This window comes from Hippocampus zosterae, chromosome 10 (assembly GCF_025434085.1).
Source record: "Hippocampus zosterae strain Florida chromosome 10, ASM2543408v3, whole genome shotgun sequence".
Taxonomy (NCBI): domain Eukaryota; kingdom Metazoa; phylum Chordata; class Actinopteri; order Syngnathiformes; family Syngnathidae; genus Hippocampus; species Hippocampus zosterae.
In genome coordinates, this window is record NC_067460.1 from 14,324,476 (window position 1) to 14,338,257 (window position 13,782).

At 40.3% G+C, this 13,782-nt stretch overlaps 1 protein-coding gene and 1 long non-coding RNA gene across 5 annotated transcripts in view; both read right to left on the minus strand.

The window, feature by feature from the left end:
- Positions 1-13,782, minus strand: part of LOC127609428 (uncharacterized) — a 353,255-nt gene that overhangs the window by 201,564 nt on the left and 137,909 nt on the right. The window lies entirely within an intron of this gene.
- Positions 1,673-13,782, minus strand: part of LOC127609416 (late histone H2A.2.2-like) — a 155,267-nt gene continuing 143,157 nt past the window's right edge. The window contains exons 1-2 of one of the 4 annotated variants that reach the window (XM_052079319.1): positions 3,146-3,155; positions 1,673-2,161 (exon numbers count right to left, since the gene is read on the minus strand). In XM_052079319.1, the coding sequence (XP_051935279.1) occupies positions 1,725-2,141 (417 nt within the window). In that variant the 5' untranslated portion in view covers positions 2,142-2,161; positions 3,146-3,155 and the 3' untranslated portion in view covers positions 1,673-1,724. Of the gene's footprint in view, positions 2,162-2,413; positions 2,520-3,101; positions 3,126-3,145; positions 3,156-13,782 lie in introns of those variants that run through there. The other 3 variants (XM_052079320.1, XM_052079317.1, XM_052079318.1) reach the window with 3 other exon arrangements.

Sequence of the window (13,782 nt, forward strand, 5' to 3'; positions counted from 1 at the left end):
CACGCTCACCACTCTTGTCAAAGTTAAAACTTTCATTTTTCTTTTTAATGATCTATTTTTACTCCCAAACAGTATACTGTATATCAATACACGGTGCCTTCTGAGATTTCCATTGCGCTTCATACAGTGAATTAAGTGCATGGTACACTGTTAAAAACAACCAATAACAAAAAAAAAAAAAGGTTTGGTAAAGCTCACAGTCTATTATTAAAAACAAAACATTGTTGTCATTATTTTGAACTGTCAATGTGATCTGACTTGTGAGTTGTCGGGAAAATGTGTTCTCTGGCTCTATCTTGTGGCAGATTCTACGAGTTCTGGAGTTTTCATTCTACTCGAAATGTTTCTTTTTATTTCGTTTTCACCTTTAATTTTAAAATAGTTTTAATTAGGTTTTAGATAAACAAATACATTTCTTTTGAAAAGTTTCGTTATTTTTTTAATATGGGGTTGGTTCTTTTAGTAAATACAAATCTACAGCAATACCAATTACATTTAGAATCGACCCTGGAACCTCGTACATATCGAAAAAACAAAAATGAAGGCCATTATGCTATAAATATACTGGATCTCGTTTTATAAATGGAAGATGGAGTTTCAATTACTTTTATTAAAGCATTTCATGACAGATAATTTCCACTTTTCCAATTTCCTTGGCTCGTTCCTTTACGGGCCTGGAGTGATCCCAAGTAACAATTTCCTCCCACAATAATGCAGGTCCAATCATGATTTCAGTTTAGGTGAATGCATTTATTGAACAATTTGTTCGGATTGTTGAGCAGAAATGTATGTTCATTGTTTGTTGTTCATTGTATATTGAACATAAAACATATACAGTAATAATTTGACAGAAAATAAGGTAGATAAAGTAAAAAGAAAGAAATCAGTCTTCATTCAACACAGTTATGTTCAAGGGAGTAGGATGAAGTAAAAAACTTATCTAGTCCTACCCCGTTATGTGTTTATATCTACTAAATCATTTTTATATCAATCAGAAAAGAAAAAGTAAGAAGTCTCCTTCTTGTACTTTGAACATACCAGAAATGTAGTTCATCACCCTTAAATGCACCCAATGTTGTGCGTTTAAGCCCACCACCGAGTAGTCAAAAATAAGGGCTCCTATATCATTAATGGAAAGGTTTTGTTTTTAGTGTCATCGCTAGTTTTTGTCTATAACCTGTATGCCTCGAATTTGATTCGCAAGAAACCGCAATGTCAGGGGACAACCATGTGTCAGAAAGAGGCTGCAATGAGGCATCAGTCATTTCTTGTGCACTCAAGGTCGCATATGTAGCCTGCACAACCTTCTAGCCTTAGACAGACCCGTTGCCTTGGGGCTTCAGGAGATTCGCTGAAACTACTCAAAGCATTTAGAAGGTACTCTGAATTAGTGCGTAAAAATATTAACTTTGCAACTAGCCTGTGTTTCTGCCGCTGTTGAGAAAAAAAAAATCCACAACCAGCAGGTGGTAGTACAGACTTCAGTTTTGTTATTTTCTTTTATATATATATTTTTTTAATCCTTTGACAGTGTACTGATCCTCACCTTTAACAGTTAGCAGTGAATATCCCTGCAATATTCACAGTGTGAAGTACAGCAATTAATTTGCATTCAGAACATTTTGCATGGTTTATATTTGGTTGAGAAACTCAAGCATTGTAGAAGGAGTCATTTGGAAAAAATATACATTTATTGTATTAAAAATAACCTTTGCAAATATCAATTAAAAGTCTTGAGACTGAATATCTTGGGCAGTAATCTCCTCTCTGATGCGCTTGGACCTTTTGGGAATGAGCGCCGCATGGATATTGGGGACCACACCGCCATCTGAAATGGTGACACCGGCAAACATCTTGTCGAGTTCCTCATCGCCCTTCACCGCCAGCACAAGATGACGAGGAGCGATGCGCTGCTTCTTGTTGTCGCGACAGGCATTGCCCGCCAGCTCCAGGATCTCGGCGCATAGGTACTCCAAGATGGCGGCGAGGTAGACCGCTGCACCGTTGCCCACGCGCTGAGCGTAGTTGCCCGTCTTTAGATACCTGTGGATGCGACTGACTGGGAAGGTGAGGCCGGCCCGCACAGAGCTGGAAACCACACATTTGGGCTTTGCAGCAGCCTTCTTTCCACGGCCAGACATCTTCAGGCGCTGTGGTGTTTCTGTCCAAAATGCAGAGTGAAAATTATTTCTTGGAAGGGTGGGTTTGAAGACCATATACTCCTCACAAAACCTGGCAATACCTTTCTTTTGAAATAACTTAATACAGCCTTGACAGGTAAACTTTAAAATTGCCCAACAGTAGCACTTTCCGTTCTTCCACAAGCGATTCAGGAATCAAATACATTTCCTGCATCAATTAGGATAGATACAAATTTTCAGATACACATTTTAATATCAGCCAATGACCACACCTTACAATAGCCGAGCCAGTACCATTGCAAGTTTTCAGAGAGAAGCATCAACCGATCGTCAAGGGTAATTAGCAGGTTGCAACAGATACTGGAAGAGTCACAGAAAGGCATCAATTGCAAAAATTATTGAAACACTAGCCAGTTGGGGCATTAACAAGTTTCAAGATCAAAGTCAAAATTCACCTGTAAAAGGCTCACTTTTATTTTACTTGGGCAACAGCTACAACTGGGTGAATAGTACAAAAACCAAATAGCATTTGGCAACATAAGAGCCCGGGGCAGGTCATTCTGGAAGTTGCATTTACATTTTGTTTCTTAGCAAGAAGATGAGCTGCACAGTGTCTGTGCAAGAGTTTCCATTCCTAAAACATTCAGTGTGGGGTACATTGTATTACCGAATTACCATTGCTTTTGATTCAAATTCTTTTTGGGGACGGGGGGACGGGGGGGGAAGAGTGGCCCGCTTTCAGCCATAAAATGACACAAGGCCTTCAAGTTTGACACATCAGAATTAAAAGAACCATTTGAAGGAACTGGGACCATTTCACCCAAAACATTAAATGTAAATTATATTTTTTATTCTTCCATTAGTTGGGCCTCTTGGGGAGGGGGGTGCAGCGGGGGTTAAAAAAAAAAACCCTAACGCAAATAGTCCACAAACTAAAGTTACCAATTAACACACACAAACCTTAAGTCGTCACAATGGCTTGTCCAGGTTGCAGTGCACCATACCTTGCAAAATGGGGGGTAAAAAAAAGTGCCTGAAGTGGGGGTTTCAGCAAGCTGCTTTTGTTCCAGCGCAACAGTCGGGTGTTGATTGATGACACCTGGCTCTTGCTCATTGTCAATCAAGACGACCGCCTCGGAACTCATTTGCATTACTTCTACGAGTCAAAAATTGCATCCAAACAAGTATATGTTTATGTATTTTCATATGCTAAAACGCGCTTGATTTTTTATTTAAATTTTAATTGAAATTGAGAATGTGTGTTTGGTAGTGTGTTACATTTTGTAATGTGGCGGTGCGATGTAGTGATTGAAGATAGATACAGCACTTGTTTGTGTTTGATGAGTGAAAGCAGCAGGTGGATAAACGTACACTTTTAAAATGTGCGGCAATGGAAATGCATGTCTATCAAGATAAGAAAAGATAAGAAAACCTTTATTCGTCTCACAACGGAGAAATTCCCTATTCACAGCAGCAAACATCATTAAAGGGAGAAACAAAAGGACAAACAAGAAGAACAAAACTGATATAAGTAATAATAATAAGTAATGAAAAGAAAAAGTAAATATATACAGTAAGTAATAATAATAATAAGTAAATAGGTATAAATAACAACAACAGATAAAAATAAATGCAATTCACAGTTAAGTAGCGTCATGATGCATTCAGCATAACCTGTTCTGTGTACGTTTTTGGGTCGGATTAGCACAAGCAATTGTTGATTTCTACAATTAGGGTTTTTTTTTCCACCCTCAAATGTATTTCTTAAAGGGAAAGTCAAAGAAAAACATTTCTCTATATTAATATGTTGTATAAGTTTGAACACGGAATTCTGATTCGCATTCCGTTTGTGGAATGAAATAAAAGTGAAATATTGAAAGACGCCAAAGAATAGAGGAGTATCGTGACAGCTTCTGTGGCTCATCCTTGCTTTCTTGCATCTAATCTGTCCAAGGACGTTCTACTTGGGAAGGTCCTCGCTTAATTTGTCTTCTGGCTACTCTGTGATTGGCCGTTTGCCATCTTTTTAAATTGACACACGCAGTCCAAATGTCTCTGTGTGTTCTCCATGTCTCATTGTCGTGCTCGGTGGGTGGAGGGCAAAAGGAGGGCTCACTTCAGTATTGGCAATGGCAGACCCAGATTGTTACTTTGTAGCAGGACGAAGGAAGATGCTTAACTTGACTGTGAGTCTTTCTTGTGAGGTAAAAAAAATATATATATGATCAGTGTAACTTTTCCTTCAAATTCGTCTATGTTAATATATTTCTGGATGTATTTTTTGACGATGACGATGATGATGATGATTATTATTGTGCAACAAACTAAGCTTTTATAATTTGCAACTTGTAAACTTTACAGAATTTAAATTTGTACTAATAATAATTGTATTGCTATGGTTCCTTTTTATTTCTATAGTTCCTTTTTAAACACGTTTATATAGGTTCTTTAAATAAAACATCAATACAAATTAGTTCAACTGATTCAGGGTGTCCACCGCCTACTGCCCAAAGACGGCTGGGATTGGCTCCAGCACCCCCCGCGACCCTAGGGAGGACCAAGCGGTTCGGAAAATGAATGGATGGATACAAATGAGTTGAGTTGAGTTAAAAATGCTACTTAAGGGCTTAACACACCTTGCACTTAACGTCATAGCATCAAAGACTAATAGTGGTTAATATTGGTGCCGATATAAAATTTTCTTCTAATTATATTTAGTGTTCACTAATATTAAGAAGCTCATGTGGATGGCAAGTATTACATAAAATGTATAAAAGTAATTACTATTAATAAAATTAAAGCTATAATGTGGATAACAATTGTAAAATAAAAGAAATGGTAACAAGGAGCAATACAACGAGCATTGACTTGAAGGCAAAAAATGTGTAAAAAAACAGTTTCCATGCTTACATTCTATTTACTTATGAAATGAATGTATGTTTGTTTATGTGCAATATTATAGAGTGCCGTGTCTTCTACTAAAAACAAATGGCAAAAAATGTTTTTTGACAGGGTTGGGGAAGTGCCGGGACAGATAATTTGTATTTCATTCAGTTCAATGAGGAAAGATGAAATGAAAAGGTGAAAATTACATTTACAGTATTTGAAACCCAAACAGTGTTTTAGTGTAAAAAAAAAATGAACCTAAAGGGTAAAGAAAAGTCCTCTGTGTTTATTAGCAACAGTAGCTATGAACTGAATGTTGCCGCCGCTGCTGACTGACGAGGTGAGATGACGAGGACAGCGGATGAGATCTGTCGAGCGATCCCATCATATGTGGTCCAGCTCAAAACAGAGGGCGAAAGCAGATGCCAAAGTCTCCAGAAAAAAATGTCTTGTAAGCCAGAAGCCATTTGGTCTCTGTCTGTACGTCTCACAAGGTGGACAAGTCAGGCTTCTTTCGGCCTTCCCTCCCAGGGATAATAAATCTAAAAGCGGCAGCTTTTACGAGGATTGTGTTGCTACTTGTAGTCTGTTCTCGGCTTTATGGACATGTATCGCGATGTGGCAGACTGGACGGATGAAAGTTTGAGAAAATTGGGTGCTGATTCAAAAATGTCCTGACAGGCTACATGTTAACAGACAACTGAATGCCTCCCTCCCCCCCAAAAATAAAATAAAATAAAATAAAGAAAAAGTGGCTCTGTTCAGATCAGCATTTTATTTCAGGCATATCCATCAAGCCTTAACTTGACAACACCTAACGCGTTCTTGGGAATGATTTTCTTCCCCAGCTCAGGTAAAGTCATAAAAAACGTATGCTTCCGGAAGTAGTACTTCCCGCTCTTACTATTTCTGGACATTCTGGATGGCGGACAAGTCAAGAATACAAGAAATGTTTGACAGATTTTTTCCACTTAAGCGTAGTCACTCTGCCTACATATCTTTATCCTCCTCGCTGGTACCGCGCCAGATATGATGGCTACCATATGGTGGTACCCCCTTTTCAACACTAGCATGGACCTTGGGAGGCGTAGAAGGCAGGGACTGCATTTGGCACCAAGCAGCTGCATGTGGGGCTTGACCAGAGGAAGGACATCATCACATCATTAGAAGGATGAAGGACAAAGACATTTTCCATCATTCCGCCTTCTATCCCACCTGTACGCTACTACCGCCCCTCCCAGCCGCCAAACCATCTGTTTTTCTCCACTTCCTCTTTGCTCCCATTCTTGGTTTTAAGCCATTAGCGTGGAACCTCAAAAGCGGGAAACAATCCTCCAGATTAACCTCTAATTTCAAAATGTTTCCCCACAGGAAATAACGCAAAGTGAATGAATATCATGTCCATTTTTGACTGGTTTCACAAAATTAGCGAGAACAACGTAAAACTACTCAGCATTTGAAGATACGTGGTGGCCAGAAACATCAACAAAATCTTCAAAACAAAGATGGGAACATGTGTTTTTGTCCAGTGAAATGAATGCCAAGGTATGTTTGGTGCTCATTACAAAAAGAAAACAAGACCTGGGGCTTTATTTTTGTTGACAGGTACATGCGCGCTTGGCATAAAAATTGGCAAATTTTCTTTTTTTTTTGCCAGGACAAGTTTAATTTAGTGCAGTGGTTCTTAACTTGGGTTCGATCGAACCCCAGGGGTTCGGTGAGTCGTTGTCAGGGGTTCGACGGAGCCTCTGCCAAGACACATGCGACTCAACATGTTAATTAGTTATGACACGCCCTCTTGGCCATCGCTAGCTGCAGATGATCACATGACATTGCTTGTTCAATCAGTGTTGTGGGAAATTTAGTACATGTGACTGTCGTGATAGTACGTCGTCCAATTAAAAATAAAAAATAAAAAATAAATATATATATTTTAGGCGGCCCGGTAGTCCAGTGGTTAGCACGTCGGCTTCACAGTTCAGAGGTACCGGGTTCGATTCCAGCTCCGGCCTCCCTGTGTGGAGTTTGCATGTTCTCCCCGGGCCTGCGTGGGTTTTCTCCGGGTGCTCCGGTTTCCTCCCACATTCCGAAAACATGCGTGGCAGGCTGATTGAACACTCTAAATTGTCCCTAGGTGTGAGTGTGAGTGCGAATGGTTGTTCGTTTCTGTGTGCCCTGCGATTGGCTGGCAACCGATTCAGGGTGTCCCCCGCCTACTGCCCGAAGACAGCTGGGATAGGCTCCAGCACCCCCCGCGACCCTAGTGAGGATCAAGCGGCTTGGAAGATGAATGAATGAATGAATATATCTATTTTAATTATTATTTTTATTTATTTATAAATAATAATAATGATTATTATTTATTACATACATGGATCACTGAATGCTTGGAGTTATATAAGGTGAACAGGACCCTAAGAGCCTTCGTTGCGAACTCGATGAGGATGTGGAAAACCACACTTGAAGCCAATGGCAAGCCACTTACCCAAGTGTCCATCAAATGTGGCATATACCAAGGTGATGCACTCTCCCCACTGCTGTTCTGCATAGGACTGAACCCCCTAAGCCAAGTAATCACCAAGACAGGCGATGGATACCGCCTCAGAAATGGAGCTACGATCAGTCACCTCCTCTACATGGATGACATAAAGCTTTATGCAAAGAGCGAAAGCGACATAGACTCCCTGATCCATACGACCAGGATCTACAGCAGCGACATCAGGATGTCATTCGGGCTTGAGAAATGCAGTCGGATGGTGACTAAGAGAGGAAAGGTAGTCCGCACTGAAGGGGTCTCACTCCCTGAAGGAACAATAGCAGACATTGAGGACAGCTACAAGTACCTCAGGGAAAGCCTACTAACACATCTGAAACTTATCGAATACACTCCTCCCACGTTGCAACGGGTCTTTGTCGTGGTTCAACAACAAGGCGCTCAAAAGCAGCCAGACCAACGAAAAATTCTAAACCATCATTCAATGACATGCATGCACTCATGGCGGACATCAAGGCACTTTAAAGAAACCACACCAGGAGACTGAAGCCAATGTACATTTTCGGCATACAGGGATACTAGCTAGCCAGCATGTCGCAAATGTGCTGGATAGCTACTGATGTGAACAAAGGCGCTCAAGGTCTGATTTCATGAGGGCGATGCAGACCCCAAGAGAGTCACTGGACCCCATTTTAGCCATAGCCCAAAAATCAGCATTACTAAAATCAAAAACAGTTTATTGTTAACTCTCTGAAATTCAATATGGCATTTTCCGCAATTTCAAGCATCTACATTGTACCTTGAAACAAACCTCTGAATTCACTTTACAGTGTCTTTAATGAGCTCACATCATGCCGTGATATAGCTGCAGTACACTCTTTGTATGAATTCCCACATGTCTGTGATGTGTTTGAGGGAGTTTCCCGTTCCCAGCCCTCCTGCTTCCTTGAGAACAGCCATGTAGAGGAAGTGGCAGTCCTGGCATGGGTCTCTTCCCAAGTGGACTCCGCCCTCAGAAGTGGGTCTCCATGTAGAAAAAATAATAATAATAAAGACAGCTGGATTCTGAACTACGTTTCATGAATTGTTGTTTTCCAGTCCCTGCTCTGCTCGTAACACAAGCCCAGCCGCCCTGCTCACTAATAAACACTGTATATTACTCGATTTCACAGCTGGACTTTCTTTCTGGACATCTCTAGTCTTTTAACAGGAGGAATTCCCGAGCCGTCACTCAGGATGTTATGACGTGATATCCGTGAGTTGGATCCGTGTGTTCCGTATGACACACATTAAAAAAAACAACATTCCTTTATGCCAAATGAATACTTCATTTAGCTACATTTATGGGATGAAAGGGCTTCAAGAAGTTGGGGAAATTTGTACACCAGAGTAGAAGGAGGTGGTGACAGCACTACGACGGCAGTCTCGACAAGTGATAGTGGATGTCATAGTTTAGAGAACACATATTTGCATTTGAGTCACGGAGATCTGTCAGGCTGAACAATTCAATGAATTCAAATCGGGTCATAAAATTTAATTTTCAAATATTGCGTTTTATACTGTCCAGATGACTTCAGTGCTTCAACCATTGTTTCATGCAACAGGAAGAGTTGACGTGACAAAATCTTAGATTATTGTATGTAATCTGATTTACGATTTTTTGACTTGTGCTGACGCCACACCTGTTGGATAGAATTTTGTGTGTAGTAAGTTAACTCCAACTGAAGTTGATAAACCATCTTCCATATGAATTTCCAGTTAATTTTCCTTTATTTTAGTATGAGCCTATAAAACCAAATCATTCATGTAGAAAAAATCTGATCAGATTGTAACACAGATTGTAACACATACACGTATTGCTTGTGTGTGTTTCAAAAACATACGTTGGAAGAAGACCTTGAAAAAAATCATATATTACATCACAGTCGTATTGTCGACCCATTGCACTGATTAGGATTTTCAAAATTGTTGAAAGTGAGCCACTGTCATTTTAGCCATTTGTATTTTGAAATGGATTTTGACATATAAAGGGCCTATTATTGCACGAAGCATTTTTACTAATCCATCGCTGTACCAAGCCTTAAAAAGAGAGCAGATATCATTTTCATGAAATATTGGAAAAGTTTGCAGATGTTTGGAGTTAGACTTTTCCTCCGCTAATTCTATTTTGTTCCTTTTTTGTTCAGTCAACCAAGTTGATACTGGTCGGGTTCCAACTTACGAAACTGATGATGATGTTGTCTCAGTTTTGGATAAAAGGGACATTATATCTCCTCAAAATCTTGATACTGGCTATGGTGTTTTAAGAGAAATTGTAGTAAAACAAGTAACAAGTAGAAGATGGATGGAATGTTTCCTATATAAAAGACATAACCCCCAGCCCCCCTCCCTCCAAGTCTTATCACTGCCATAAAATTTTAAATCACTCTCCTTCAAAAATGGAGAGTGAGAGTATTCCACTACAGTTTTCAGTGGATCATCTGGTACATGGAAGGCGGATGTAACTTTTGAATTCCAGTTAATTTAGTTTTGGGTTATACATTTAGGGCTATTCTCTCATGCGTTTTTTTGTTGTTGTTTTTTTGGCTGCACAGATTCTCCCACCGCATTATTTATGTATTCTTTGTTTAACCAGGCGCAATTCCAACCTGGAGGCTACTTGGGGTTTGGTGTCTTGCCTAAAGACACTTCGACAGTGGACAGCCGGAGTGGGGACTTAGGTCTGTCATTTACAGCGTACATCTTCATCTACATACATGCATGCTAGCTCCATTGAAGACTTTATATATTGCCCAGTGAAGTGGATATGACAGCCGATGGGTGGTTGTCTCTATGTACCCGGCAACTGGCTGAGTTGCAGAATGAAAAGAAGAAAATAATCAATGAGTCTCACATTTTTGAGGAGGAATCATTGCACAAAATCTGCATAAAATATTGATTTTCAGTTACTTAAAAGTCTCAGGAAATATGATTGCTAACGCACGACAACATGCTGAGAGAGTCAAGCAAGCAAGTCAAATGCACGGAATGTTTATACAACCTGTTTTTTGTCCCCGTGCTTCTGCCCAGAAACACAATCCACATGTGTCTTTTTCACCCAATAAAGCACAATACCGGTTCCTTTAAGCATCCTATCATTGCTTCCATTTTGTTGTACTATGAGCAGGCATCTTCAAAACAAGTCTGGAAGGGACACCTGCTCTGGGGCTCATTTTTTTTCCGCAACAGCGTTTGACTGTGCGCCGTCAGCACCCAGATGGGCTCTTCGTCATTAGCGTGCATGTAGGCCTATCGGTGTGTGCACTCTACAGTCTACACACACAAACGCGCACACCTGATGTTGACTCAGAGCAAGTTAGGGGAAATGGCAAAAGCATGTGTGTCTTTTTTTAAAATTGTTTTTATATTGGAGGTGGATGTAGTTGTGATGAATTATAGTTTACTGGTAATTATATTGGCATATTTGATCTCTCAAGAGTATCGGCTTATCAGTTGATTCTCAGACAGGACAAGTCATTTTATATGTCTATTTTTCATAGTGCTGCAGGGAATACGCACATGCATGTTAATGGGTAATGGTGACACACACATACACACCGGTGGAAAAGAACCCCTCCAACCCTCCCCCCCACACACACACATTGGGAACTCACCTCCCCCAAATAAAATAAAAACATACTATAGTCATTCTTTGCTTGTTTCTCCCCCTAGTCTTTTTTTTAAACTGCACCTGATGGTTTTGGACCTTTCCTTTCCATGTTTATGATGAGACTCCACAAGTGGACGCGAACCCCCTAAATAAACAAATGATTTACATACAAAATGATACTATTCAGAAACCATTTCATGTTACAAATGCCAACCTGCGCAGCAAACCAGAATTTGCCACTCCACACATATTTCAGCGCTTCATCGAGAAAAAAAATTGAAATTGTATGAAAAAAAACACGTGATAAGCACGAGCAGCTGAGCTCCGCAACTCACGCAAGTCACTCATCATGCACACTTGCTAATGGGTTAGCCTGTCGCCACTTGACTCTACACTCGCGTTTACTGACACCCACGTCACTCACCAGGCCAGGCCCCGCCTATTAAAGCCATACACACTCACAGACACGGATGGCAACTACCATGTAGACAAAAAAACAACTGCAATTTTGAGATAATTAAATATATATATTTAATCATGTAAAATATATTTTTGTTCGATTCATTGATGGAATAATCGGTCCAATTATTCCATCGATTACGATTACTGCATATGGCATACATAAGGGCTTTGTAAATAAATAGATACAGCAATAAAATACACTACTAAGTATAGCATGGCCTAGAGACATGTACACTACTTGCTCCATTGAAAACAATGCTCCTTTTGAGCTAGCTGCATGCTAATGGAAGATGCTAAGCTAATGCCTGTGCTCCATTTATATTTGATGGGATTCTCTCCCTTGCTCATCCATTAGCCATTTCTCAAAATGAAGAACACAGAGTACAGTCTCAGTCTCGCTAACTCAACAAGTGGAGTCTTTGTGCCACTGATTTTTCACGGGATCAGAAGGATGCAAGAAGAGACAAGAAGTCAAATTGAGAAATAGCAATTGTTGTGATGGGAAAGTAGCCCTTCCCAACATGGAGGCCACATTACCACACGTGTTTCACCTGTTCTAGTCAATTGTAATCGTATCTATCTATGAAGAGACAGCAGCAGCTGTAAACAGTCTCTGTCTTTTGATGGCAACCTCAGTTTTGCCCTTCAGTGTGTTTTAATGAGCCACGAAATGCTATTTTGCCTTCGTAAAGTGCGATGAAAACCTTCAAATCTTGCTGCAGTGAAACATGGTGGCAGCAGCATCATGATTTTACGCTGTTTGACAGTGATTCATCTGGGACTTAGGGAATTGTGAACAGTTCCAAGTAGGGGTCAGTGTTAGCACAAAACCTTCAGGCTTTTACTAGAAGGACCATTAAAAATGTCCACAAAAGCCCTCTAGAAAAACTGAAATTTGTGTAGGGGTTAAATCGGGATAAAATGTCATCTTAGATTCTTGTGGATGCAACAATCCAATGTTGATGTTGAAACGAAAGGAAATGGAGCGCAAAAAGGGGGAGTTAGAGGTGAAAAAGAAGGGAAACAGTGAGCTCAGACAAACAAACCTGTAGGGAAGCGCTAGCTTGGGCTGGGACGACTTTGCAGATGTTTCAAGTGCAAATCTAATCTTTATGCCAGGCCTTCTCCCTCGTCTTGTTGCTCCCCCCCGACCCCCCGCACCCCTCCACTTTTTTTGTATATTTATTTCCCCTTTGGTTTTTGAAATGCCGAAAGATGTCTATATATCTCATGGGCGACTTGCGCAGGTGTTCTGGCCCCATTTATATGTATACATTCTCTATGTACAGTACGTGTATGTGCAGCAGTTAGGAGCCGCAGTCTCCACTTTGCTGCAGCATCTCGTTTTTGTTTTGCTGCCCTCATTCTTACCCCAAATACAATGTGTCATCTTTCCAACAAGCAGAAAATAATTCATTTCACCATACATCATCTGATTAAAAATAATATATGTTCAATATGTGTGTTCTGGAGCAATAGTCTCCACTTGGCTACAGTGTCCCGGTTTACTGACTGTCGATCTCATTTTGAATAAAATGGGTTGCCTCATGAACAGCCAGATGCGCAGAAGTGCAATTCACTAACACTTATTTCTTTATTTTAAATCACACACCACCAGTTTAACTTATCTGTGAGTGGGCTCCACAGTCTCAACTTTGCTGCATCATGCCAATTTACTTGCTGTCCTCAGTCTCATTTTGAATAAAGTTTGTTGCAACAGTCACAAGTCAAAAAGTAATTAATTTCATCAGATATCACCCATTTAAAAACTTCACCTTCTTTGTGTTCGTTCCACAGTCTCCACTTTGCTGTAGCAGTATCTATGGTGTTTGCCCAGTCATTTCTTGAACTTGCCCTAGCACTTCACAAGAAGTAGTCCTCCGATTAAACCTTTTGGAGATGTAGTGCATGGACCAAGGAGGAAGTCATGACATTCAGGAAGAGACATTGAAAGTGGAGATAGTGTCATTTCTTTGCCGTCAATGGAAGTATTCAGAGCCACAGAATAAAAATGACTACCACCTGCCTATTTGTAACATCTCACGTCAAGTCCAGGATCAGGAGTGACGTTCCAGCTGTAAATTGTCGCGATCGTGTCAAACTTCTCCTTTTCGTTTTGCCGCTTTGCTTTCTTTTCTGATTAGATGTGA